The sequence below is a fragment of the Corvus cornix genome, chromosome 6, assembly GCF_000738735.6.
Source record: "Corvus cornix cornix isolate S_Up_H32 chromosome 6, ASM73873v5, whole genome shotgun sequence".
NCBI classification, from domain to species: domain Eukaryota; kingdom Metazoa; phylum Chordata; class Aves; order Passeriformes; family Corvidae; genus Corvus; species Corvus cornix.
The window spans coordinates 11968062-11994300 of NC_046336.1; the positions used below are offsets into that span (position 1 = coordinate 11968062).

The 26239-nt window shown below is 46.1% G+C and overlaps 1 protein-coding gene across 1 annotated transcript in view; it reads left to right on the plus strand.

Annotated features, from left to right (window-relative positions):
• SH3PXD2A (SH3 and PX domains 2A) overlaps window positions 1-26239 on the plus strand; it is a 253922-nt gene that overhangs the window by 26494 nt on the left and 201189 nt on the right. Inside the window, exon 2 of the mRNA XM_039553504.1 lies at window positions 16427-16507. Within this exon, the coding sequence (XP_039409438.1) occupies window positions 16427-16507 (81 nt within the window). The remainder of the gene's footprint in view (window positions 1-16426; window positions 16508-26239) is intronic.

Genomic DNA, 26239 nt, shown 5'->3' on the forward strand with positions numbered 1-26239 from the left:
CCTCCAAAAAATTTTTTCTTCTGTCTTGTGTCTGGCAATGTCAAGTTTACCTGTCCCAGCTGTGTGTGCCAGTGCTGGCATTCTCAAGCTTGTGAATTCCCTCTGCATTCACCTCCTTGTTTCATGGGTCTGTAAGGCCGAAGCACAAGATTTTCTCGAAGAGTTCTTCTTCTTTTGTTAGAAAAGCCTCTCCCATTTCCCTCAGCTCTAGATTTGAGCCAGTGACAAGGTTGAGTTGGTTCTTGGATTGGAGCTTCCAAACAAGGCTCCATTTCAGTCGTGTAGCCTCCATTCAGTTTTCCTCTGGAAACACTGTGGTTCTTTTTAAGGCCATGTTCTCACATCAGTCCCACTGGCATCAGTGGCCCTTGGCCCTGTGCTCACTCGAGGGTAGGAGCTGAAGTCTTTATGCTGTTTGTCGTGTTCTGAGTCCTACCTGGTTTTGCTGTGACAAGTTTGGTCAGGTTGCTGGAGCTGTGCTAGGTATCCAAGCCCATTTCCATGGTTCCTTCTGGTGAAAAGATGGTTTCTTGGCAACTGAAAAAATTACAGGAACATGAGGTTGGAAGAGAATTTCAGCTTGTGTCAACCTAAAAACAGGAGAGGCTGCACAAGTATTTTCCGGTGTTACCATGTTTGTTACCTGCTAGGACAGAACAGTTGCTGGGAGCACAAGAGCTGCATCCCTCACACTGTACAACTGAAATCAGTGTTTGCTTCACCAGAGCAGTCCTGAAATTGCTTTTCTAAAGGGGTCACAAAGGTACATGCAGGAGCCTGAATGTGGAGGAAGCTTTGCTTGAGTTAGTTTTAGGAACAGATCTACAGACTGTTTCTATAGATAGGTATGTCCAGTCTGAGACACTTATTTCTGGAGGGTTTTTCTTTGTGAGATAAGAGAGATGCCTTACCTTCTTAAAGGGGGTTGTAGGTTCACTGCAATCTGTCACTGTCAGCTGCTGATTTTTATGTGGCAGTGACAGGAACGGTATTTCCATCCCCTTCCCAGCTACAGGCTGATTATAACAGCTGTGTTTCTCCATGGGAGAAGGGAATGGGAGTCCAACCAACTTGCTGGAAAAACGTTAGGAGCCCTGCATTAACTGACTGCATCCCTTCCACTCCCTGGGTAGGGAAAAGAGACCTTTGGAAAATGTGGCTGTTGGTTTTTCTGGGATGGGGGAAAACCCAAGGTTTGCATGCCAGATGTCCTTTCAAGGGAAAAAAGAATAAAGTGACATCGCTGGGATATTATTTGGATTGTTTTTTAATGTCACACCTCGATGGAGTCTGAGGTTGTTAACTGGGGGATTGACTCTTAATATTGTGGCCAGATGCAGGGGTTGGCTGAGCTCCCTCACTTCAGAGCTCACTTTTAAATAATGCTTCAATAATTTACCCTGCCAAGGAGGTTTGTAGTTTGGTGGTATTTTGGAGTTAGTTTTTGAGCTAAGGAGGGCTCCCATGTCAGTGAGAAGGTAGCTGGGTCTCCAGTCAGCCTCTCAGGCATTTCCATGTGTGCCTGTTTGAGTGGCCAGATCTGCAGATGGGGATTGGTACCCCTTTCCCATAGATGGGATTTCTCTGAACTCCTGAAAAAAACTTCAGCCTGTTTTGCCTGTCCTGCTCCTTAAATCCATAGGACTGCAATGGGGCTAATCAGCTAGAAGTGTGACATTTTTCTGTTTTCTGTGATTTCTCGCTGTGAAGTGATTTGCTGACTTGGGGAGCTGGTGACATGCTTGCTGGCTGTGGCTTCATGGTTCCAAGCTAAGAGGCAGTGCACTTGACAGACCAAAGCCATGTGGCAGCTTCTCCACAGAGTCCTGGCTGCTGAGCGACTGCAGTCATGGCTTGGCTTTCTTGCCACCATGGAGGGGCTGCTTCAGATCCCTCCCTGGGCTGCACTACTGGCAATATGGCATCCACAGCTAGTGTGGTTTAACAGGGGTTGGAAATATGTGTAGGCTGCTGCAGCTGTGGCAAGAAGTGAGCCAATATGGAGAGGATTCAGTCATCTCCAGCTGAAAGTTGGCAGGTTGTAACTGATGTGTGAAATGAGGGTATTGGAGCAATTCATGTGTGCTGGAGTTGTGGAGATGTTGGGCTGGAGGGTTCCTATCTCTGCAAGGCTGGAAGAGCATTGTTGGTCAGGGTTGTAGACCAATTGCATGGAGTGTTTTTGGGAAAGCCCTGAATTATAGTAGAAGGATGATACTCAGCAAGTCAGGATTTTCACAGAGCCCTCAAATCAGCAGTTGTAGAAGTCCAGGCACCGTAATTTGTCACTTTTTTGGACAAAGTGACAGAGAGGAAGACCTTGACAGTCACAGGCTGCAAATCAGTAAGAGAGTTAAGTGTAGGCTTAAATCCCATTGAAATCTCTGAAATTATGGTCCTTTCTTGTAGTGTACCATCTCCTTCAGTGCCTTGTCAAGCTGAGTCTCCAAGGAATTGCTTTTGTGATCTCCAGAGTCTCTGCCCTACAGTTTCTAGGAAGATTTCCTCTCCTGAGGAGATGACATTTATCCATGGGACCAAAGCTAATCACTCATCACAGTGTTCAGAAAAGGGATTTTTTGTGACCATGAAGAACAGGAAAAATCTTGCCATCAAGTGAAGTATGCTCTTTGTTCACAAGCCTTGAGGAACTTTTTGGCTGTCTTTGTGTTGCTGGTGGAGAAGCCTCACAGGCAGCTGGGGAAGCAGAAATGTGTCCACTGGAGCACAGTGTGGGACACAGCCCTGCAGCCCATGTTGCACTCTTGCCTATCCCATCCAGGGCGGTCCTGGGCTTGCTGAGACACTCCTAGAGAATGCTGATGGGGCTGTGGTTTTGCCCTGTGGTCAGCCGTGTCTCAGGGCTGATGGTTATTCTCCACTAAAACTACCAGTCTGTTCTCCAACTGGCCGCCTTCTCTTACTCTCAGGAACAATTTGGATGGTTAACAGAGAGGAGAGACTGTGGGAGCCTAGTGGTGTCTCTCTGGCACCCAAGCCTGTGGCTTTCTCGTCTGGTAGAGCTCCTGCCATCATTTTGTCTGACTTTGTCCTTTCCCTCAAATGAGGGCAGCCACAGTGGCTGTGTCAGACAGGATTTGGGATGTCTTGTGGAAGATTTACTCCCTGCTTGCTGCTTCCAGGGGAATCTGGTTGACCTGTGAGCATATTTCTGCCCCAGATTTTCTTTTTTTTTTTTTTTTAACTTTGGAATCTATCCTGCTGGCCCCTGGAGTGATGAATCACCCAGTCACTGCACCATGGGGATGTCCATTTCTTCTTCCTGAGGCAGACCAGGGCAAATCCTGGAGCTAGTGGCCCAGTGGAATTGCTGAGGGCAGGCCCTCCCATTTAATAGTCTACATCTGCTGGTGTGTGGGCAAGGATTTATTTTTACCTGTGAATGTGCAGGTGGAGAGCCAGCTCCCATCAGCAGTCTGCAAACAGAGCTGGGCCCATGGAGAACAGGGGCCTCAACCCAAAGCCCTCCTTAGCACCTCGTGGCAGCCCATCTGTCCCTGCCACATAGGGGTGCATGGAAGCAGGAAAGGGAGGCACTCTGCTAGAGCACAGGATGCTTTCCCTTTCAGCAGAGCCCACTGACAGCACCCATTTGTGATTACATTTATCTTTGTGTTGTTCCAAGGCAACAAGTGGTTTATATTTGAAGAGTATTAATGTAATATTACTGAAGCCTTAAGAAAAGGCACAGTGGGCCAAGTCTTGCTAGTTTTGCTTGCATTTCACAGGGCTGAGGAGGGTGAGATTTGATCCTCTTTGGATGTACCTCTAGTGGAGGGGTGGTTGTGGGGGAGAGAGAAGAGACAGGGGAATTACAACATTGGAAATAAAAAATCCTACCTCTGCCCGGAGCAGCTTGGCAATAAGACACTTCAGGGTGTGAGTTAAGATGCTGTAATTCACACCTCGTGCATTTTGGGGCATTCAGCCGACTGCTTCATGCCCTGAACACGGAGGGTGAGTGATTTGGGCTCAGCTTGCCCCCTGGCCGGCTCAGCCCTCGAGCAGAGATGACTGCATGGAGATGGCTGCAGGGCTTGTCTCTCCCTGCGCTTGGCATATCTGCCTCATGGTAAATTCCGGTGGTGCCTCCAGCTCCTTCCTGTTTAGCGCTTCATAAATCAGAATTTAGAATCACTCTGGGGACCCAGCTTAAAAACTTTGAATCTTTTGAATGAGGGTTGGAGTCAAATCCTCGTTTTTTTTAAAAGGGTCAGGCATGTGGAAGTGTTACATCACTCTCAGTGCTGCTGTGCCAGAGCTCAGGTGCCCTGCAAAGATTTGGGGCTCTTCATGTGAGTGAGCTGACCCAGCCAAGCTGCTTTGTTGGCCACCATGAACTGATAGTGCTGCAGCACAGAGGAGACATAGGTCAGTGTCAATTTGGGCATCTCTGCACCATGTAGGCCTTTCCTTGCTGCACATCCACCTTAACCTCAGCCTTGCAGACATTGGATGTCTGGCTGGATTCGTCTCTCCCTGCAGGCAGAGGAAGAGGCGCCTCCAGAGCAGGATGTGTACCCTTGCCACCGAGCTAAAGAAGGATCTGAGATGAGTAGCCGTGGCCAGTTTGAGATCCCAGCATAAGGTTGCATAAAACTAGGACTTCTTCCCCAAATTCTGCCTAGCAAATTCCTGATGTCTCTGGATGCTGATGTGTTGAGTGCAGCTGTATTAGTTCTTGAAAGCCTGCTGTTACAGACGGTGATCTTTCTGGGCTTTGGGTGGACACTTAAGCAGATTTAGTAGAGTTCCTGTCTGTGCAACATTCATAATTCCCTTTAAGTGGCTAAGAGTGGGAGAACATTCAGGCTTGGGGAGTGAAAGGAAGAGATTTGTTTATTGTTCTAAGGTACTGTAAGCCCTGAATTTGACGGAAATGTAAACTTATATGGTCATTTTGCTGATTCATATTTTATTAGTGATTTTGATGGAATATACAATATGGGCATGGCCCTAAAAAGCTTATTTCTAATGGAACACATGCTGACTTACAGCCACATACCCTCCTTCCAAAAATGAGTAACTCCTGGGGTATGTGAGGCTTGTGCCTGAGCTGTGAAATGAGAAGGAATTAGTGTGGCCACTGCCACCCCTGGCAACTCTGACAGAAGCTGCATCGCCAAACAGCAGTGCACGTCTCCAGAGAATAAGTGGAGTTTTTTATGGGGGGAAGCTGTGCAAGTGACAAAGCCCAACTCAGAGTGATGGCAAATCCCTGTGAGTGTTCTTCACCCCTACACTGAAAGAGTCCAGGCTTACAGCAGGAGCTCAGGTGGTGGCTTGTGCCAGCCCATGAGCCAGGTAGGGGGCTGGATTTGGTGATCAGGTCCTTTGTCAGTATGGTTACAACTGCTGCAAATCACCACCTCCCCTAATTTTGTATTCTTTTAGGGCCCCATCTGCTTTGTACCCCATGTGCAAACTACAGAGAAGCAGCTTGGGTTGGTGGGCAGTGCAGGTCAATAGGACAGCTTTGTCCTCTGGCTGCAGTACAGCCTGGAGACTCATCTCCCAATTCCTCAGCTAGGGATGAAGTAAGACAGTGTGACTGTCCTGTCCAGCAGCCATCCCTATGTCCAGCAGCCATCCCTGAGCCCAGCAGTTAAACAGCTTTTCCTACCATTGGATCCTTATATTTGCAGGGTTTAAAGGGAGTGACATTTTGAGCAGAAATACCCCAAGCACGGTACTGCTCCGGGCTGACAAAAGCATCTCCCCCATCTCTGCATCCTGGCAGGGCAGAGCAGCGCTCGCTCCTCCCTCTGTGATGGATAAAGGCACTTGGGAAGCCGCTGGGGACGGCTGGGTGTCCCTCTGCCTGTGTGTGGCCCAGGTTGCTGAGTTGGAGAGGGATGGCTCTACGCTGCCTGTGACGGTCCTGCGCAGCTGGGGCGGGAGAGGGTGTTCCTGCAAGTGGGAAGGCAGGAAGCCAAGCGTGGGAAAAGGAGGGAAAAGGAGGGAAAAGGAGGATGATTGTGAGAAGAGTAGGAGGGAAGGAAAGGGCAGAGACAATAGTTCAACTTAGCAAAGAGGCAGTGATGAGGGTGTGAGGATTTGGCACAGTATCTTCCTGAAAACCCTGAAGGTCCACAGGAAGAAGGTAATTTTGTGTTTAATTGAGTGCCGTGCCCTGCCGGGAGGGAATCCGTTCTGCACAGGACTCTTGCATCAGTTTTCCTGGTTTGGCCAGAAGGCCGGGGGGTGAGGGTTGGAATAAGGAGGATGCTCCATGTTTGCCTCTTAGGCATTTTGCAGTGCAATTCAGACATTGTTTGCAAGACTAGGACACAAAATCATTTTCTTCTTTCACTCTTCTCCCCACAAGAAACATGGATTTCTCTCAAGCCTGAAGTCAAAGGTCACTACAGTGAAAGACATTTTTCCAGTGACTTCAGCATTGCGTCTTTCTGAGGTTGTGGAAATTTGTTCCCTTTTTTCCAGGAATTGGTTTTACACTGTCAGTACTGTACTGTTCTGTACAGAACAAGTACATTAATTCTTTTATATTTTTATAGATATATATAGATATAGTCATACAGTATAATGAAAGATCTATGTGCATTGCACATTTGCTGAATGGTGTTCATGTTTTGAGGATAGCACCTTTTTTGAGTTGCTCTTCTATCATTTTGCATTTAAAATGCAAATACAGTTTCCCTGCCCATGGCAGGGGGGTTTGCACCTAGATGATCTTCAAGGTCCCTTCCAATCCACACCATTCTATGATCTGTCAGCGTGTTATGCTGGCAGTTCTGGAATGCTTTGCCTGTTGATGTTGATTTCACCTCAAGTTTTATCCTTTAGTCATGCATGAAAAATGTAGTTGCACAAAGGGGATAGAAACTAGAAGTTTGTTTCAGAGTTGGCTTTTTTCACACTTAAAGTACCGTGCCCCTCAGGTCTGGCTTTGTGAATCTGAGGGTCTCTTGGTTTACATGAACTTTTTGTTTCCCTCTACTCCAAATGAGAAGAAAAAAAATCCCACTATTCTATGGCAGAATCCCAGGAGATTTCCATTATTTGGACTTAGAATGTCCCAGAGCTTTGTCATTGTTCTGGAAGGGCCTGGAGGAGTTTTGCTCGTTTTCCCAGGCCCTTGCTTTGCTTTTCCAACACTGCATCTGGGGGTCATACGTAAGGTTTCAAATCAAAGCCGGAAGATTTGCATGCTAATATAAACTACATGCAAGTGTTGCTGCAGAGCAGGAATCCTGAATGTTGGAAGCCAAAAGCGAGGCTGGGTTGTAGCAACAACACCTCTTTGTGACTGGAAGGCAGACTGGGCAGCGAGCACTCGCCATTTGTGCAAGTGAGGGTCTGTAGCTACAGCAAAACCACTCTGGGACCGTGTGTGAAATGGGCTCAGCAGTACCACGGTGTGCTGGGTCTGCTTGTGGCCACAAGCTGTGCATGCTCCAGCACTGTTCATGAGCTCCATAGCTGGGGAAATGCGTCAGTCCAGGCCTGCTGGTACAGTGTAGAAGGGCCCTTGTTCTCAGAGCAGAAAGGTGCTCCAAGAGATCTCCCACAGGCACAAATAACTCGGTGCAGAGGTGGGTGAGACTTGGTGTTAAGTGGAAAATGGCAGTTTCCAGGTTGTATTTTTTCTCTCTCTGTATCTTGTCAATCTTGATGCACTTAACAGTAGCAAGCAGGGTTTTCTTAGTTCTCATTTGACCAAGCTATTCCTGTATCCCTGGCCCCAGGGCACTCGATGACAAAGATCCCTTTGCCTGAAATATGAGCAGAGCTCTACGCATCCTATTTTGAACATCCCTCAAGTCAATTCTTCTTGTGCCAGAATTAATTCAGCTGCTTCTCTCATCAGCCTCTTTGATTTGGCAGCATCCTTCTGATACTTTAGCAATCTTGCTTTCATGTGAGGTTTGATCCAGCACCGTGAAGGGAATTAAACTCTTCCTGTTGGCTTCTGAGGGTCTAATGAGGCTGTAATGGCAGTCAAAACCAGATGCACGTTGTACCCATTTGGACCAGGATTAGATTTAATATACAAACTTTGCCCTCATCTGAATGATCATCATCACTGATGACAGCAGAGTGATCTCTTAGAGCTGAAGATTGCAAGATGTGTTATAAACTAAGCAGTGATTTAAAAGATGCTCGTATCTGCCTCAGTACTTTCCTGTTAAAACTCATTTCAGTTGAAGCCAGTTTTGAGTCAATTTTTAAGATTTGTTCCTGTGTAGAGAAGAAGGACAGGGGAATTAAGTAATTTCATACTGGAAAATAATTTTTTTGAGTGTGCCATTTCCCCTTGGTGTCTATCCTTTTCCTTGCAACTGACATGATGATGTAGGAGCTGAGAAGTTACTGGTGTAGAGGCACCTCCACCTCACTTCCCCATCCAGCACTGGCTCTGAGGATTTCTGCATTAAGCTGTACTCTTCGGGGGTGATAGGTTTCATTTCAGAGCAACTTCAGTTGTGTATCAATTTCTAAAACCAGTTCAGTGAAATTGATGCAATTCCTGTATTCAAAATTGGTCTGTGAAACTTGGAGGATTTAAAATTCAGGAGTCTGTTTTGTCTGTTGATGGTTTCTTTTTCCAATTCTCTTTTTTTCAATGGAGATTCTCTTCTTCCACCAGGACATGCTCATATTTTAGGGTCCTTATGAAACACCAACCATCTGCTGAGGGGAAGGACACAAGCATTGAGTTAAAATAGTTTAAAAGTCAGATGGCATCCAGATTTAAGAGGCAGTAAGCTGAAAAGTCTTTACCTTCAAGTACAGCTGTAGTATTTTTGTTTGCTTGCCTTAGACAGCCTGCTTCGGACCCAGGTAGGGTATTTGAGAAGGCCGCGAGGGAGGCCGGTTTCACAGAGAGCCTGTATGTTCTTGTTTTCATTTTACATTTGTCACTCTACAATTCTAATGCTCTGTAGGCTTAGATGTTGTGTTTTCTAATAATCTGTCAACTCTTAAATGGCAGAAACTGAGTCTTGTGGTTATTCTGCTTCACAAATAGTTCCATCACACGTGGAAAGTAAATGCAGGTAGATGGAGACATACTGGAAACAGAAATATGAGTCCACATTGTGCTCTGCACAGATGCTCGCTCTCCCTCGTGCACAATGTACATGTAATGGGTGGATGTTGTCCACCTCCTTTGTCTCCTCCCCTTGCAGGGAAGCTGCTGATCTGCTTCCAGAAGCTGGCAAGTGGTAGTGGAGAAGTGACCAGTCTTTAGTAGTCCTGTCTTTAGTAGTCCTGTTTCTTATTCTCTTTCCATAAGCTGTAGCTGTTGGATATGCTGGAGTTAAGATAGCCTTGACAGGTCTTTGACATGACCCAGGATATCAGTTAAAAACAAGTAAAACCCTGCTAATGCAGCACAGATACTGCCTGTCTGCAAGAATCAGACACATCATATTCTGCTCACACATCCCCAAGAATGAACTGAAATGAAGTAATCAAACAAGCCTGGCAAGAGGCTCGGAGGTGGTTTGTAACCAAGCTGCAGGGCTCCCAGCTGTTCCAGTTCTGCAGCTCTCTGGTCAAGTTACTGCCACAAATCATGGGTGCAGATTCCACTTTTTACCTTTTATGCCTCTCATGGTCATTTGCATGGCCATGCAAAGAAATACAGCAGGGAGGTTTTTCTGCTTTTGGCTTATTGGTCTGATTGTGTGGGACAACTTAGCATCTTCTTAGCAGGAAGATGCTGGGAAGGTCTGAAGACAGTGTTTAGAAACTCAAGTTGGAAAATGCCAAATACGTGAGCAGTGAAGTTGAGATCAAATCAGAGTTTGAACTGTGGGCCTTAAAACCTCATCAGTGCATGAGAAAAATATGGGAGGCTAAGTATGGTCTTATTCTGCCTGTGTAAACACGACGAGCTGGATTCCTCTTTCAGACACAACCCTGTTCTGTGTCTGGTCTGTCCCCCTGAAGCTAGGAAACCAGCAAAATCATCCAGCCAGGTGCCTCCATACTCAAATGAGTTCCTCTTTCTGTGTTCCAGGGATGTCTGCTGACTGGCTTGAGGCAGTTGTTTGCTATTCTCATTTGTTTTTAAGTACTGAGATTTGGCAAAGAGAAACAGATTTCACCCTGGTTACTGGTCTTCCAGGAGGAAGATCTGTGCCCATGTAGGTTGCAGCAGTGGTGGGGTTTTCTAAACTAGAATGGACCCAGTTTGAGTCTTGAGAGTACAGCTAGATTTGGAGTTAGAAATGAGTTTATTTTTTTGTGTACTCCGAACAGATTTGGTGTGATATGGCTGAAAAGAGAAGCAACATTAATCCAGCATTAATCCTTCTACAATGTAGTTTAGATGTGAAGCAAGATCCACAAAAGAAATCAGTGAAGAAAGGAAAACTCCTGTATTCCCCCTCCCTGTTTTTTTTCCTCTCCCCTCACTTGTATGTTTATTTTGACTGTAAATTAGCTTGCAAATTATGATGGAAACTGAAATTTCCATGTCCTGCTTTAGTTGCCTGTGTGGTGGCTGCTCACAGATGAGAACTGGCAAATGCTTCAGTTTGCTCCTTCCCAGCATACTGTAACTCTGCTTTGCTTCCAAAACTTAGGTATGTGCAACATTTGTCCATAAGACCTCTGGGCCATTTTTGCTTTTTCTCAGTTGCATTTTCCCTGTTGGTAATGGAAACATGAGCTGGGTAGAAGGGTGTCCATGAAACCACATCTGGTGCATGAGAAAGCCAGACACCCCACACCTGTGTGCAGCCCATGTCACCCCTCCTTGGGACTGCTCTGAGGCATCCTGCCCTGGCAGCAACCACCCTGCAAGGACCTTTCCTGTTTGGGGCTCCCTGGGTCTCATGTTTCTTCCAAGTCTCATCTCTGTTTCTCAGCTCAGTCTTCAAAATGCTGGAGTGAGAACAGCTCTGGAGTGGGTTTGAAAATAGCTCTTCCTCGGCCCTGCCCCGGCTGAGCTGCAGTACCTCGGAGACCATCGTGCTGAAAGGTGACCTCATTGCATGGTACCAGTGATGGACTTACCACTGGCTTGGGGCTGAGGGTCTGACTTCATCTCTGTGGGAATTTCCCAGGTCTCACAGTGCTTTTTAGGGCCTTTTGAATGCTGGGCAAGAAGCCCATGCTGTGCTCACTGAATCCAGAGTCAGGCGTGATCTGAGCCAAGTGAAGGCACAGGTGATGTGTGTGGGGGAATGGCTTAACATTCTCCATGCTTACTCCTGGAGCATTCTGCTCTTCCTGTTGCCATGCTGGCTCTTGTATAGGGCAGGAATTGAGGACACTGGGGCCCCTCATCCTGGGGAAACCCCAGCTGCTGGTGCCAGTGTCTTATGGGGTGGAAGAAGATACCTAAAATCAACCAAACTGCATCAGGAAGCTGAACAGCTTTGCTGCTTTGGTCTTGTGGATACCAAAATTGTTGTCTCTAGGCTGTTATCACTTCAAATCCAGATCTGGGCCAGCACCAATTTGTACTCATCAGCACATCTTTGACGTTAAAATGGTTATGCAAACAGTGAGTTGGTGCAGTGGCTGTACTCTGGTAATTTAGAACACAGATGTATGTTGACTTTGCTGCAGTTTGAATTGTTTTAATGCAAACTCCACCAGGTAAATGAAGCAGCTGAAATTGCTGCAAGCCTTGCAGGAGCTGGGTTGACTTTGCATGGAAGGGGACCAGGGAGCATTCACATGCTGAGCTGTGCTGGTGAAAAGCTTCCAGCTCACAGGCAGTGATAGCATCTGAATACAGGGGAGAAGATGCATCTTTTCCAACTCAACCCTGATTCATAGGAGGACAAACATTCAACACTTTAATAGGAGTCTTTGAAGAAGCTGACGTTTTCCAGGATAAAAGAGGATATCGTGATGGTATCTGCATACAAATTGCACCACAGCGTTGTCTTTTGCATTCATAGAACTCTCTTAATAGCTGGTATTTACTGTAATTACTTATTAAAGTAATAAGCAACAACACCCTCTCTTATGTGTGCCGGGATATTTCTGGTTTCTGTTCTTCAATCTTCCCTTTGCCAATAGCTCTTGTATTTGTGTATGTTCTTATTGTGGTCTCATCAGATAACTGGTTTCAGACATTTGCCTTCCACTCCAGCTCATCTGGCAGTAGACAACAAAACATTAGCCTCTAAAAAAACAACTGAAAAATTGGTCACATGAGAATAACCTGAATTTGTTACCTCTGGGGTTTGTGCTGGCTAGAACTGGATATTTTCCACTGAAAACAAGACAGTCAATGATAAGGTCATGCCCAGTGACGTTAGAGTGGATGTGATTTGTAATAGGAAGTCATCTCTCCTCGTTGCTAGTGTAGGCAGTAAAGGGAGAGCAATGACTTCAGTTTACAATAAATTCTCTGCTCTGTGGTGGGTTAAGTAGAAGTTTCCCAGAGCTAGAATTAAACAATAATTAGTAGCTGATAAAATCCCCCTGGCACCCTGCACCTTCTTTCAAAGCCATGAATATTAAGAACTCCTTATCAAGCTCAGTTCCTGATTAATATTCTGCAGTCTTTAAAGGCCTGCTTCTTGTTTCTCTGAAGAAGGACTTACTTTAAAATATAACAATAGACCAAAAAAAGACTGGACTTGGGAAATTAAAACTTGAACATTCTTAGTGGCTGGAGCACCCAGTGATTGTGCAGTGAGTTGTTTGTCATTTGTACTTCAATTTTCGTTCATTGTTAAGGACCTTTTGTTAAGGATTTTTAAGGTGAAGCATTTGAATAGCATCTCTGTTTTGACTCCTTTATGGTAGTAAACATGGCAGACACATAAAGCAGATGTCTTTGCCTTTAGTAATTAATTACTGTAGTAATTTGGAATCTTGATTACAGTTCAGTTGTGTGTAGGAAAACACTATACTTACATGAAAGAGCTTGCTCCAAGACATGTAAGGTACTTTGATTTTATCTTCTTTTATCAAGACAGAATGTGCCGAGGAGCTGGGACTCTCTCGTGGGCAGGACCAGCTGCATGTTGGAGTGGTGGCTTGTGTGGCTCAGTTTTGGGGAGTTGTTGGATGCCACAGAAAGCCTTCCCCTGGCTCTGCAGGCGGCTGTCAGAGCGACGCTGGCTCTGCTGGGTGTTTGAGCGTGGGATGACTCTCCCTATTTATCCAGTATTTCCTGCTGCCTCCTTGTCCTGTTGCATTTGCATGACCCTGGGCTCCCCCAGGACTGCTTTTCTCCTTCTCTCTTGGGATATTGTAGATCACTTTCACAGCAACCCATTTTAAGGTCTGAGAAAAAAAAATGGTGAGGTAAGCTGATGTAATGTTCACTGCTCATGAAAAGGTTATGGGTCTGACCAAGGCAGCAGAAGTGAGTAACTTCCCAAACTCAGATCTCTGAGGGAAAGAAATGTGATATCTAAGGCTTTTGAAACCTCTAGACCTTGCGTTTATAATCTGGCATTTTATGAATCTTCAACTGAACAGTTATATCCCATTATTTTAAATGGTGGCTTTTGAGAAGCAATTTAAGCAGGGCAAACAAGCAAAAAAGATCAATAGCTGTTTTAGGCTTTGCACCTGTCTCCTACCAAGCAGATTTTGAGCCCACTGGTTTCTCACTTCACATAGTACCAGGTTATGATTAAAGGCTTTTCTTGCTTCTGCTGCTTCTGTAATCTTTCCATGAAATAGAAGTCAGTGTATCTGCATGCTGCCCCATCCATCACTTGCTGAGCTTGAGGAGACCTTAGGCTCAAAAAGATTTAATTGCTGTCCTAAATGTGCGGCAAAATCCTGGCTTGCCTGAAGTCAGTGGTAGCTTCATTTCCACAGAGCCTGAATTTCAGATCTGGGGATGTATCTGCACCATGCAGTGGGGTGCTGCTCCTACACCTGTTCCCTGCACCAAATAAATCCAACCTCTTCCCCAGAATATCCCTGTGCACCCAACTCTGACCCTTCTTTTGTAATGGAGGTGTTGTGCCACTTACTGCACCACCAAACTGAAGCAGGATTGATCCTGCCTGGGTTAGATTTTGATCAAGCAAACTTGTAGGCTGTTAAAAATTGCAGGAACTCACATTTTTTGTGGGTTCTGAAGAGTAGCATGGAGGAGCCTGAAGTGCCATGAAATTCAAAGTGCCTGGATGTCTGTGGCATATGTGTTTTGTTTCTAGATTCTGAAGAAAATATGTATAATGAGAGAAAAATTATAATTTTATTTGCATGTGCAATATGTTTCTCCTCCTGTCTCATTCCCTTTGTGAGAAATCAGGGCCAGAATTACAGTATCTGAAGTTGCTTTTGGATCCTATTCAGCTCCCATCTGTCATGATCTGTTTTTAATCGAATGGGTTTTCCATCTGAAAGTAGCTGTTGGATAGAGAATGAGTAGAAATATTTGTGTGTGAATTAGCTCAGAGTGAAGCTACAAACTTTTTTTTTTCCCACAACAAACACATGGAAAAATATTCTTCAGTGTAGTGTGGCTGGCCTGAAAATTGGCAAGAGCAGCTTCCTTCCCAGGCTCTGACTCCTCTGCCTTGACTGCGTGGGTAAAATCTTTAAAGGGGAGCTGAAATCTTCATGTTACGCAGTCTTATCTCCCCTCCATGAAGCAGAGCAGTGCTGGTGTCACCCTGGTGTGTATGGGCATTGCAGGAGGGTGCTTGGGTTGTTTGGTTTTCCAGGAGAATTATGAGATGCAGAGGAGTAACCTGGCTTTGCTGAGAGTCATGCTCTTACCCCTGGACAGTCTTCCCTTTGCCAGACTCAATGGTCTCTGCCCTGGTGGGAAGAGCAGATATGTTTGATACAATCATGAGAAAGGCCCCAGATCTCCTTAACAGCCTGTGCTCAGCATCTCCAGTTCTTGAATGCCATGAAACTGTGCTGCAGGAGATGGGAAGCAGATTGCCTTGGGGACTGAATGTGGTTGTAACAAGCAGAGAGGAAAGTATGGCTGCAGGATCTCTGTGGTTTCTGGCAAGACACCTCTCCTACTGGGAAAGAAGAAAAAAAAAATCCATTGGTGGTCCTTGGAAAAGTGTTGTTAAGCCCAATATTCAACACCCCTCTAGGGATTTTCATGCAATAAATTTTATTGGTAAAAATACAGAAGCAATTGGATGAGCAGCTTGGAAGATGGTCTGGTGTCTTGGGGGAGATGGAGAAGAAGCTGATGTTGTGTTAGCCATCCCCCACTGCTGGAGACAGAGAGCTTCACTTCTGCATCCATGACTAAAGGGAGAGCTCCTGCTGCAGTGTTGTGGCTGAGGGAGGAGGAATGCTTTCCTGTTTCCTCTGCCAGATTGTTATCTCACTCCATATGTGAAACCTGGAAATGGCTTTAAAGGCCCAGGAGCTGTCCTAGCTGTGATTTCCATTATATTGATGTTACATGGTAACCCTTGATAGCTCCATCCTGTGTTTGCTGAAGTCTTGTTGCGTATCTGTCATCAAGGCAGCAGGACCAGCACTGGCCTGAGGGCAAATGTATCAGAGTGAAGAACCTAGCGCATTTTTAACTTGAGAAAAAAAGTGTTTTGGAGGTAGCAGGGTCAAAAGGAAACATTTTTGTGTTTTGTGTATGTGTGTGTATATATATAAAAATGTGTATGTACAAGTTCGTGTGCATGTGCGTGCGAATCATTTTTTATCACATCTTCTGGCAAAACGGTGTTTCTGTAAGATGATTGTTTTGGGTATGGACTAGGGTTGGACCAGGGAAATCCTGGGCTTATTCTGGGCTTCTGTTGCTGTTTCCATCAATGTCAGGAAGCAGTGTTGCTCTCACTGTCTGGATTTACATCACCTTCCAGTGGGTGCCAAAGGTGCCGAGTGGTCCGATGTGACTCAGCAAGAGCTGTGTGCTGTGACAGGGTTTGATTTCTGTCACACATGTATGGGTGTGAGTAAGCAACTGTATTGCATGGCTGTGATTCCACAACACCTGTGGAACTGCGTTTCCTTTGAATTTCCTGTTGAACCAGAGCCACTCCTTGCTTGGGAAGGGTGACAGCCACATCTCCATATACAAAGACACCCTGGAGCATGGGGTTGGAGATCAGCACCCCACAATGAGCTGTTGCTTTAGGGGTGGAATAGCTCTCCTGGCCATGCCTGCAGCCAGCCCTGGGACCATCCAAAGAGGATAGAAAGCAGGGTGTGCTACCACAGACCAGAAAATGTGGCGTCACTCAATTAGAGCTTTTATCGCAGGCAGAGCAAAGTTGGTGGGAGCTGCTGATGGGGAAATGTGGGAGAGCACTGAGTACTCTCCTGAGACTTCTGCTGAAGGCTGCAACAGACTTTGATTTAGGCTAGTCCTGCACCCAGGGCTATGTTCCTCACTGTGTGCAGGAACAGCCAGTGAGATCTGAAATTAACCTAGGTTGAGTGTTCAGCCTTTGGATGTATCCTGTGCTTCGTGGCCCAGGCTGATTTGTGTTTTCTTTTCCCTGAACAGGTCTATATCATCAATGTAACATGGTCTGACCTGACTTCCCAGATCATCTACCGGAGATACAGCAAGTTCTTTGACCTGCAGGTAAGCCTGTCCTGTCTAACATAAAATATTATTTCTACTCATGCTTCTAGTCATGTTTCCAGCTGGGTTAATAGTGCCTTTAAATAAAGCTTTGTGCTTGTTTGGTCTGTTACATGTCATGATCTTGAAACTTTCAGACTCTGCCCTTGTAGGGTATAAGATAAGTGGGTGGTATGCTCACAGTGAGTAACGTGCACTGTAAAGACATTTAAAGCTGACATTTTCATGAATGGCTCCTATTGAAGAGGGGATCTAATTTTACATACTTCAGATGCACTTGAAACAGAGAGAGCGCTACATTTTGGGCCTCCAGAAACTACTTACCCGAGTAACTGAAAACAACAGAGCTCTTGCACACTTCCACAGCAGTTCAGTAATGGAGATTGCAGTGGAAACCTTCCAGGGTCTCCTCCTAACCACCTACCTAGCCAGCCAGTGTCCTGGCTCCTGCTGTTTTGTAGAGCTCCTTTGCTCTATTCTGTGCCTGTATATTTAGATATCATCAAAAGCTTTCTTGCTGGATAGCTGCTGACCAAAGTCTGAAACCAGGAAATCAGCTGCTTCATTTCTGGTAGTGCTCCCAGGCACCTGCATGGGTAGGGGGGGCTTTGGGGCTGGTGTTCTGTTTGGCAATAATCCAGATTCACTGATACTTTTGTATCATTGTAGCTTCGTAGGCAGCAAAACTGTAATTGGCTGGGGTAAAAATAAAAGCTGTGGTTTGAGAGACTCTTGAACTTTGGGGAAAATGTTGATTTTTGGGCTGGAGCTTGTGTTTGGAGCTGGGCTGAGGTTACAATATCAAGTGAGTCCTCACAGTCAGTGTTGAGGATGTAGCTGACTGCGCTGTGTCCTGAAAAGTAACACTGAGCCTTTTCACATGTTAAATTACGAAAAAACAGGTTCTTGTTTGAAGTATCTTAAAGAGCTCTGGTTTCATCTTTCCTCCCCTTTATGTTTCAATTCTGGTACTTGGAAGCCTGAAGTCTCTAGGCAGTTTTGTAAGCTGTATCAGTTATTGTGGCCCCTGGCCTTTCAGGTGAAACGTGACCATTTCTACAGCCAGTCCTAATGTCTGTTTGCTGTGTGGCCGGAACACCAGAGAGGGATGTTCTTAAGCTTCCTCTTGTGCTCATCTCTACTTCTTACTGGGCTGAAGTGCCAGGCCTGCCAGTCCCACTACTGTAAGAGTATGTCAGCATCTTCTCTGTGTCTGCTGTACCTGCTAAAGATGCACAGCTCCCTAGTCACAAACATTTGTTGTCAGCATGCGAATTGTGGCCGAAACTGTTTCTTTCTTTTTCTCTCTTCTTTTTCTTTTCGCCACAGTTCTGTTTTCATGTATATGTTGTTCTGGGTCTCCCGGCCTTTCCTGGTAGGTTTGAAAAGTTCCCATCAAGTGTGGAGTTATCAATGGGGTTAGTGTGTTGGACAGGAAATGATGTCTCAATCAGGGAGTGAGTCCTGAAAGGTCCCATTGATAAGTGCAAAGGGGCCTAGCCAGTGCAAAACTCCCGCTTGCATGACGCTTCTCCCCCCACGAGAAAATACGACAAGAAAGTAACAAAATTCCCTTCTTTAACCCTTTTCTCTCCCAGAGATCTCTTTCAGGGCCAACACTGCACGGGCAGTGTCAGCCCTCTCCAACAGCCTCTTTAGCTCTTGCAGCATGAGATGAAGGGTTACAGAAACTGAGGTCTTCATTTGAGATTTCTACGGTCCTGCCACGTTCCTGTACTATGTCACTGTGTCCATCTGTTTCCCAGCTGTGATATGGGGACAAGGCCCTGTGTGCTCAGGCAGCCGTAATGTGCTTTTAGATTCCCAGAGGTGATAGGTGATTTTTTTTTTCCTTCCTATTACTCTTTCTGGGTTTTTGATTATGCCTGAGCATCTGTTAGGTGAGGCAAAGAAAACTGCTTTGGGTCTTGAATTGAAATTTGTATTTCCAGCTTTAATGAGGCTTGCAAAGAGAGTTGGAAAAGCAAATGAATGCTTAGTGGCACTTTGGGTAACCCTTGCATTTTGGGAAACCTATGGCTTGATGTGCAGAGATTCTTGCTCAAAGAGGAATTTGCTCCAGATCTTGGGATGACTTGCACTTTCCAGATTTTTGCTGGAAGCTTGAAATTCTAACTTAGCACTGGTTGAATGTGGGGTTTGCAATCTGATACCATGCATGGTAAGGTGGTCTTAGCATAGTCAATCTACTTTGTTAATGTCCCTGCTTATGCCCATGTGGACATTCCAGGAGAAAACCAAGCAAATGCTTAGGGAGTAACGCTCAGGCAGCTCATGGGCACCACTCATGTCCATAACAGCTGGAGTCCACAGGTCTCTGCCAACTCCACTCGCCCTGCTGTGTCAACGACAGAGCTGCACTTCAGGGCTTCCAAAGCCTGCATGTGTCTCATTTGCTCTTGACTGGAAGTGGAGGAACAAGGGCTGACTTGTAATGACTTAATCAGGGCTGCAGTGCCTGGCGTTGACAGTGAGACTGGATACGACCCATGGGGAAACCCAGGGGGCTGCCCAGGAGCAAGGAGGGAGGAATACAGATAATTAATTTCACTACTCCATTTTCATGTTTCTTTAAAAAAGAGCCCACCCTTCCCCAAACAGCTGTCTCTGTGGGAAGTGGCTCAGTGGTTTTGAGAGCTGCAGCATTAGTAGAAACTGCATTTTTTAAAATACTTCTTTGCAAATTCTATTAGGCACTGCAGGTGGTAAGAGGCTCCTCTGTCCCAAGGATTCGAATCCCAGGAGAGTTTGGCTGTGCTATTTCAGCAGTGGATATGCTCGAATTGGGAATCAGGTTGTTTTTAAGTTGAGGAATAGGGCAGTAAGGCTGGTCATACCATAGGATTTGTTTGCCCCTCAAAGATGTGAGAAGTACAGCAAACAGAATCCAAAGCAGCAAGCCAAGTGTCAGCCCTGTGCTGCTTCACTGAGGGCTGGATATCTGTAAACACAGGTTTAAAATTAAATTAGGGCATTGCTGCATCATTTAATTGTGCAACCAAGTCACATCTGCTCCTGAGCATAGGTCAAATGATGGCAGCAGAATACATGTGGGTGCCAATGTTTCAGTAAATAGGATTGAAAAGATTGAATTAACTCTGCATAGATGAAAGCATTACTATAAATTGCTTGTCAAATCCAATTATCTATTGTCTTTCACCCTGGAGAGACATTTGCACCTGAGCACCATGTGGGGTCAAAGCTATCTCCTAATGTAGTATTTTGAATGTTGTTTTCTTGCACTTGCCTGTAGTGCAGAACAGAGGAGCATGGGGAGAGTCATGTGAACATCACCTGTGGGTAGTGCTGACCCTTGTGACAGGCTGGTGGCTCATTGGGGCACGTTCCCTGGATGCTGTTTGAGGTCTCCTGTCATAACTGATGGATTTGCTGCTGGTGGTTGCAGACTCTGTCCTGAGGTGATAGTTCAATAATGCTCCTGTTGTCTCCAAAGGAGCAGAGAAAGGACACTGTTTTATTAGGATAGCAGGGATAACTCCTGGCATTTCCACTGTGCAGTAAAAGACATCTACAGATGTAAGGCCTGTGTTTTTCTTACTGGAAAATGCTTTTGGGGGTTGTTAGCAGGATGGGGATTTGTAGTTGAGTGTGTCCAGAATTGCCCAAAGCATAAGGTGAAGAAGTGTGGGGATGCATCCAGCTCTCACCCTCCCAGTGGCCATGCTGGGCTGGAAAGCAACCACAAAGTTTGCAGCTGGCAAGAATGAAGGATGGATCTTTCTCCTCTCCCCATATAATCCTTGCAGTTGCTCAGTACCACCTTGGGCTTTTTACAGCTATTATGACCCCAGTTGGGTATTGGTCCCACTGCTAAGAAATCCCCTCCCCAGCAAAGTGAGCAGGGAAAATGGGACCAAGGATCCACGCCTGGTCTCTCAGCTTCAATCACCAGTGGTCATCTGCTGCATTCTATCCAGTGACTCCAAGTGTCCTGGTCTGACTCAGTGCCTGCAGTCAGAGCATGAACAGGACCAACACCTCAGCCAGAGGGACCAACCCCTCTGTTCCATGACGATGGCTGGGTCTCTGTGTGTGGAGCTGGGGGAGGATCCTTCCTCACAACAGGTGAAATGCAGCTTTCTCCAAGGCAAAACACAGCAGCGGATTTAGCAGCATGCCACCATCCCACGGTGGGTGTTTGGCTGCGCGAGAGGCGAACGACATCCCCGCTGGAGCCGTGGCAGGAATGTTAGGTAGGCAGATCTCAGTCTCTCCACACAATGACACACACAGGCAGTTTGGCTGCAAGGAGATGTCTGAAATGTCACAATTTTGAAAAGGCAAATAAACAAGGCTCTGTTCAAGCACTAGCTTTGTGTATCAGCAAAATATTATCTGCCCAACATAGTTTGCTGATCTAAGGAGGTTTTCTTCAAAGTGGCACAGAAAGAGGAACTCACTAGCAGCCAATTAGAACATTAAAAGGTAAAGACTATCAAGAATTTTATTAGGAAGAGGAAAGTCATGTAAGGAGTTTTCATCCTGATGATAAAGCATCAAGAGCTTCATTTGTTGTTGCTAGGGTCATCCTGATTGTTTATAGTGCTATAATGGAGTAACTGAACGTTGAAGATGACATTAAACAAAAATGGTAGTATAAAAACTAGTAATTGCAGTCCGTATCTCTGCTTTTCTTACTCAGACTGGAGTTCACATGAATGTTGCTGTTATCAGTCATTCTCCTGCTACACTATACTATAACAACATCCCTTTCTCCATTCCCCAAGCTGTATCAAATAGTGTAATGTCCACTCTCATTCCCAGTTTGGTTGTAACTGCGCCATGTGCCTGAGTACCCTGGATTTCACTGGGTCACTATGATTTGAAACAGGACCTGGTGGCTTTGGCATGCAGGCTTTCTGGGGCAGAGCAAAGAGGGAATTCTGTGATTCTGATGGAATTGTGTATATTCACTCCAGTAGTTAGTTTGGGTTAATTGCCCAAGTGAAGACCCACAGCCCTAATTCTGGTGGTCCAGTGCAGTCTAACTCATTACTGAGCATTTTTGTAGGGCCTCTGGTATTTCACGTTCTTCATGCATTTAGCTCTGCAGGAGTGGTGAATGGACAAGTCCAAGCATGCACTAAGTTTATCAGTGATGAAGAGCATAGGTAAGAAAGCAACGGGGCAAGCGTTCTCCTGTGTTTGCAAATGTTGACTCCTAACCCTCAACCCACCAGGCCTCTTTAGCAGGATGAGCAGAGTCACCCACTGGTCTTCCCAGCCATGCAGAGCAGCAGGGTCACTCTGCAATGGGCGACCCTCTCTTCTGTAGGTGCCACCCTGTGCAGAGCCCCTGGCTGGCACTGTGGGAAGGGAGGGAAGGAGGGCTGCTGCTGTGGCTCGGCGCGAGATGCAGCTTGCCCCTCTCACGGCGTGGGAGGTTTGTATTGAAAGGATTCCCAGCCTCTGACGAGCTCAGGGAGTGTTTCTGTTGGGCTGCGTGTGCACATCTGAGGGTGCGTAAGGAGACGGGCAGGAAAGCTGGAAGAGAAGGTGGGGTTGAGTCAGGCAGGGGAGGAACAGCATGGCAGAGATCAGTACATCAGGCTATGGTGCAAGTGCACAGTGAAGCTGGGTTCTGCTGCTGGGCTCTGCATGTGCCTCCCTCTGCTCTGGGCTGTGCTGGCCTTGGCTGGGATGGGCTGGGTTGCAAGGATCAAGTTTTCTGTTCCCATTCCCTCGGTGCAGGATGCTGGGCTTCAGCATCCTGGCCCTGCTGTAAATGTTGAAAGCTGCTCTGAAATGCTCCTCCAGACCAGGGGCCTGGCTCCATATCTGACCCATGAGGTTCAGACCCAGTACTTGGCTTCAGGGACATCCCTGATAATCTTGGAACCGGGGGGATGGAGTTACTGCAAGAGCTGTAGGGTTTCATTTATAAACAGCTTCTTTAAGAGCATTATTGAAACTGAAACAAGACTGGGAAAATTCAGAGGAAATCTGAACATGGGTCTGTCAACACATCTGTTCCCAAAGGTCAGTGCTGGCTCCTTGGGGAGAAATGGCACATCCTTTCTTCTGCGTAAACACGGGCCAGTTGTTTGCTGCTGTTATCCCAGACAGTGAGTGGAGAGGCTGGCAGTGCAAGGTTTACAGGGGATGCAGAGAAACATATTTCTAGGAGGAGCCCTGCACCGCTGTCTGTGAGGGTTGACTGTGCCTCCTGTGTTTCGGCAGCTGTGCTGGAGCTCCTGGTGCAGCCATACTTTCAAGACTTGGCTTTTAGTAGGAGAGACCCCTAAATGCCTGCTCTCAGAAAAACAGCAGCAAGCTTGTAACAGGCCTTCCCAGGGGAAATGAGATGCCCCTGGGAGAAAATGAGTAGCTGACATGGTTATTGAGCTGAGAATGGTTGTCTCCACTGATTTAAAAGGTATCTAAATACCATTTGTCCTTCTAGCCCCTAGTGCCTTAGGATACCAGCTGGCTTGGGGCAGTATCTTTGTGTTCAGTGAATAAATGGAATTGTTTATAATTCTTATTTCCATCATTATTTAAATGTTTGCTTGGCAAAACAATCTGTTCAGCTTCCAGTATTTGTTTTTAAAAGAGACTTTACACGTCAGACAAAGATGAGGGACACGATGAGGAAATGGCAAAGTGCCTGTGCAGCTACAACAGAGGTGCATTGAATATGACCATGGCAAAGAACCCGTGGTTGAGAAGGTGACCCAGCCTATGGGAACCCTCCCCTTTGTACTGTTTCACTTGGTTTCTGTTGGAGCATAAAGCTGACACTTGAATATTGCCCTTATGCTGCAGCATGGAAATCTCCTGCAGGGTGGCTACAGGGCAATATTTGCTGCTCAGCACCATTCCACCTCTCTGGCCAGGACATGGGTGACCTTAGAAAGTGAGGTGGTGGCTTAGCCAACTCCTCAGGGTGTGACAGCAGCAAGGCAAGAACAGAGATGATACCCATGCCAGTCTCTTGGTGGTCTGGGCTCTATGTGTAATTAGGCAAATGAGTTTTGTTGGTTTGGGTTTTTTTTAAGAAATATTGGGAGCATCACAAAGAGGTTGTTGATTTCTTAGCTGTGTCCTTTTAGCTGTATATGGTCTGCCTCTAGCAGGCGCAGAACACAGTGAAATCGGTCAAAAGTGTTATGTTCTGGAATTATTCCCTTGCTTTCTGGAGTTTTGGTTTGTGTAAGTTGTTCTTACCAGCAGTACCTACATCCCCCCCTTATTGCTTGCTGGCTTGGAGGCTGTGAGGATGTTGGAGACCCTGTATTATAGGAAGGCCTTTCCTGGATACAGCCACAGAGAGGAAAAGCAACAAGTTCTTCCTAATGAACTGAAGTGACTTACATCAGATCTGGAGTACTCAGACTTATTTTCATAGGTGTTGGTTGCTTTACATGTTAAAAATCCAATGTATCAGGAGCATGAGTCCCTGCAAGGTTGTGGTGCTAATGGAAATCTAAAAACATTCCTGAAATTGCCAAAAATTCTGAATCTAGTATGGGGCCCAGACCTGCTGGTTTTGTGCCTGGACAGTATCTCATACAAGGGTTTATGCCGAATCATAGTAAAAACTGGGCTGAAAGCCTTTCTTCATTGGAGTGTGTAAGGCTCAATGTATACCTCCCATTTTACCCCTCCTCCATCTCTAGTATTTTGGTGTTGGGAGCTCTCATCATAGATCTCCACAGCAGGAATTAAAGCTCAGCCTTGGGAGCAGCCCACTTGTTTGTTACCCTTGTTCCAGGTTTTGTTTGCTGGAACAATAAAACATGGGAGTGCGGTTTGGCTGTGGGACCGGCCCCAGCCAAAGCTACAGCTCTGGAGCTGCTGGCCTCACACAGGCAGCAAATTCTCCAAGTGCCACTTTATTAGCATATTTCCTCTTACCAGATATTAAGATCAGCCTTTTTTTTTTTTTTTTTTTCCTGGAATATCTGTGTGAAAATTAAATTCCTTGGCAGGATTTTTCCATGGCCTTTTTTTCCCCAAAGCACCCAAGCCCCAAAAGTTCAGGCATGACAATTCCACCCCCTCCACTACGTTGTCGCTCTCCCCTAATCGTACCCAGCTTTCAATTATTTATACTGCCGGAAAATTGCATGGAGTTCACACCCCCAGCCCTGAAACACAATTCCACTTTTGTGCAGGGAACACAATCCTTCACTTTCATTAAGTGTGCGGAGACCAAGATGAGAAGTGCCTGTTGTGTTCGCATCCCTTGGCTCGTGATGAGAGGAGCTGGTTGTTTTTGCAAATGTCCTAAATAGCCCTGGAAGGGTTATGGGGAGTTTATTTACATTATTGCATTTAAGTGCAAATAGAAAATTGCCCAGCCATAATGGAAAGTTTATGCAGGGTTCTGTCAGGGCTCTTTTCCATGTCACCTCACCCCTCCCGGCTTTCTGCTCTGACAGGCTCAGATGTGGGAAGGCCCTGTCTGGAAGGAGCAGTAGGTCTTGGTCCTGTCACACCATGGTTTGCTTACAGGACACAGAAGAGCATCAACTGGCGTCTCTTCCACTGTGGACTGTCCTGCCTGCCATAGGAAAGGCTCCTGATCAGGCTCACCCCAGCCTGATTTATGAGCACTGGGTGCTATTTGCTTCTTCCCCATAGCATCTGAATGACTGATCTTTTCATAATCAATGTATGGAGCGTGAAGTAGGGAATTTGTTTGCCCCTATTCCCTTCCTCCTTGCCTCCAGTCACAGCATGGTTCTTCTTTTCTGCAACCAGAACAGTTTCATGTCTCGTGCAAATGCAAGTTTGTTCCCACTGCAAAACTGTCTTTTGCAATTTCCACTTCTCTCCCTTCAGGGGAAGCATTGAAGTGGAGTGGTCAGGGCAGTAAAACCCACAGAACTGAGCAGACACATGGTGAAGTCACGCAAAAAGCGGGAATAGTGATGCTCTGGAGGAAGCTCAGCTTTGTGCACACTCCTTCCTGGGTGCCCTGTTAGAACAGCATTCAGCCAGGCTGAGGGCTTTGCTCTGCATCTTTTGCTTTTCCATTTAAAAGGAGAGTTCTGGTCTGTCAGATCTGTGCAGGAAAGGGAGGGCTTGAACTCTCATAGCACATCAGATCCTTTGGCATTGCCCTGGCAGCCTCCTGAGTCCACAACTGCCACTGGCCACTTACCTACACAAGTGCCCATAGCTGAAGTTTTTTTAAGCTATCCCATCTGGGACCCTGTGAGGGTGCAAAGGCAGCAGAGCAGGGAGTTGCAGTCCAGTGAGGAGGTTCCCACTTCAACAAGTTGCTGACAAGTTCTTGATGGCAGGAGCTGTGAACGAGCTCACAAAGGACTAAGCAGAGACTCAGAAAAGCATCCCAGTGTGTTTAAGATAATTTCTATAATACTACAGTACAAGCAGAGCTCTTTAGTAAAGCCATTCTTGAGGCATCAGTGTTGATCCAGGGGTGCCTCTGATTCACCAGGTCAGTCAAGGGCAGATCCTAATCGATTTAGTGGTGCTTTTGCAAACAGAGGTTACATCAGAGCCATGTGGCTGGGTCTTGATGCATTTGTTTTTTAAAGGGTGTGTTAAGAAAACCAGTGAGACTTGCTGAGCTGCTCCCTTCAGCCAGATGTTTTGAGAGAGGTGAAGGACAAACCACGAAAACACTGTGAAAAAGAGGGGAAAATGCCAAGTGGGAAGAAATTAGAAAGCAAACTAGAAAAGGACTAAGTAAAATGATAGTAGGGAAAAAATTCTTTC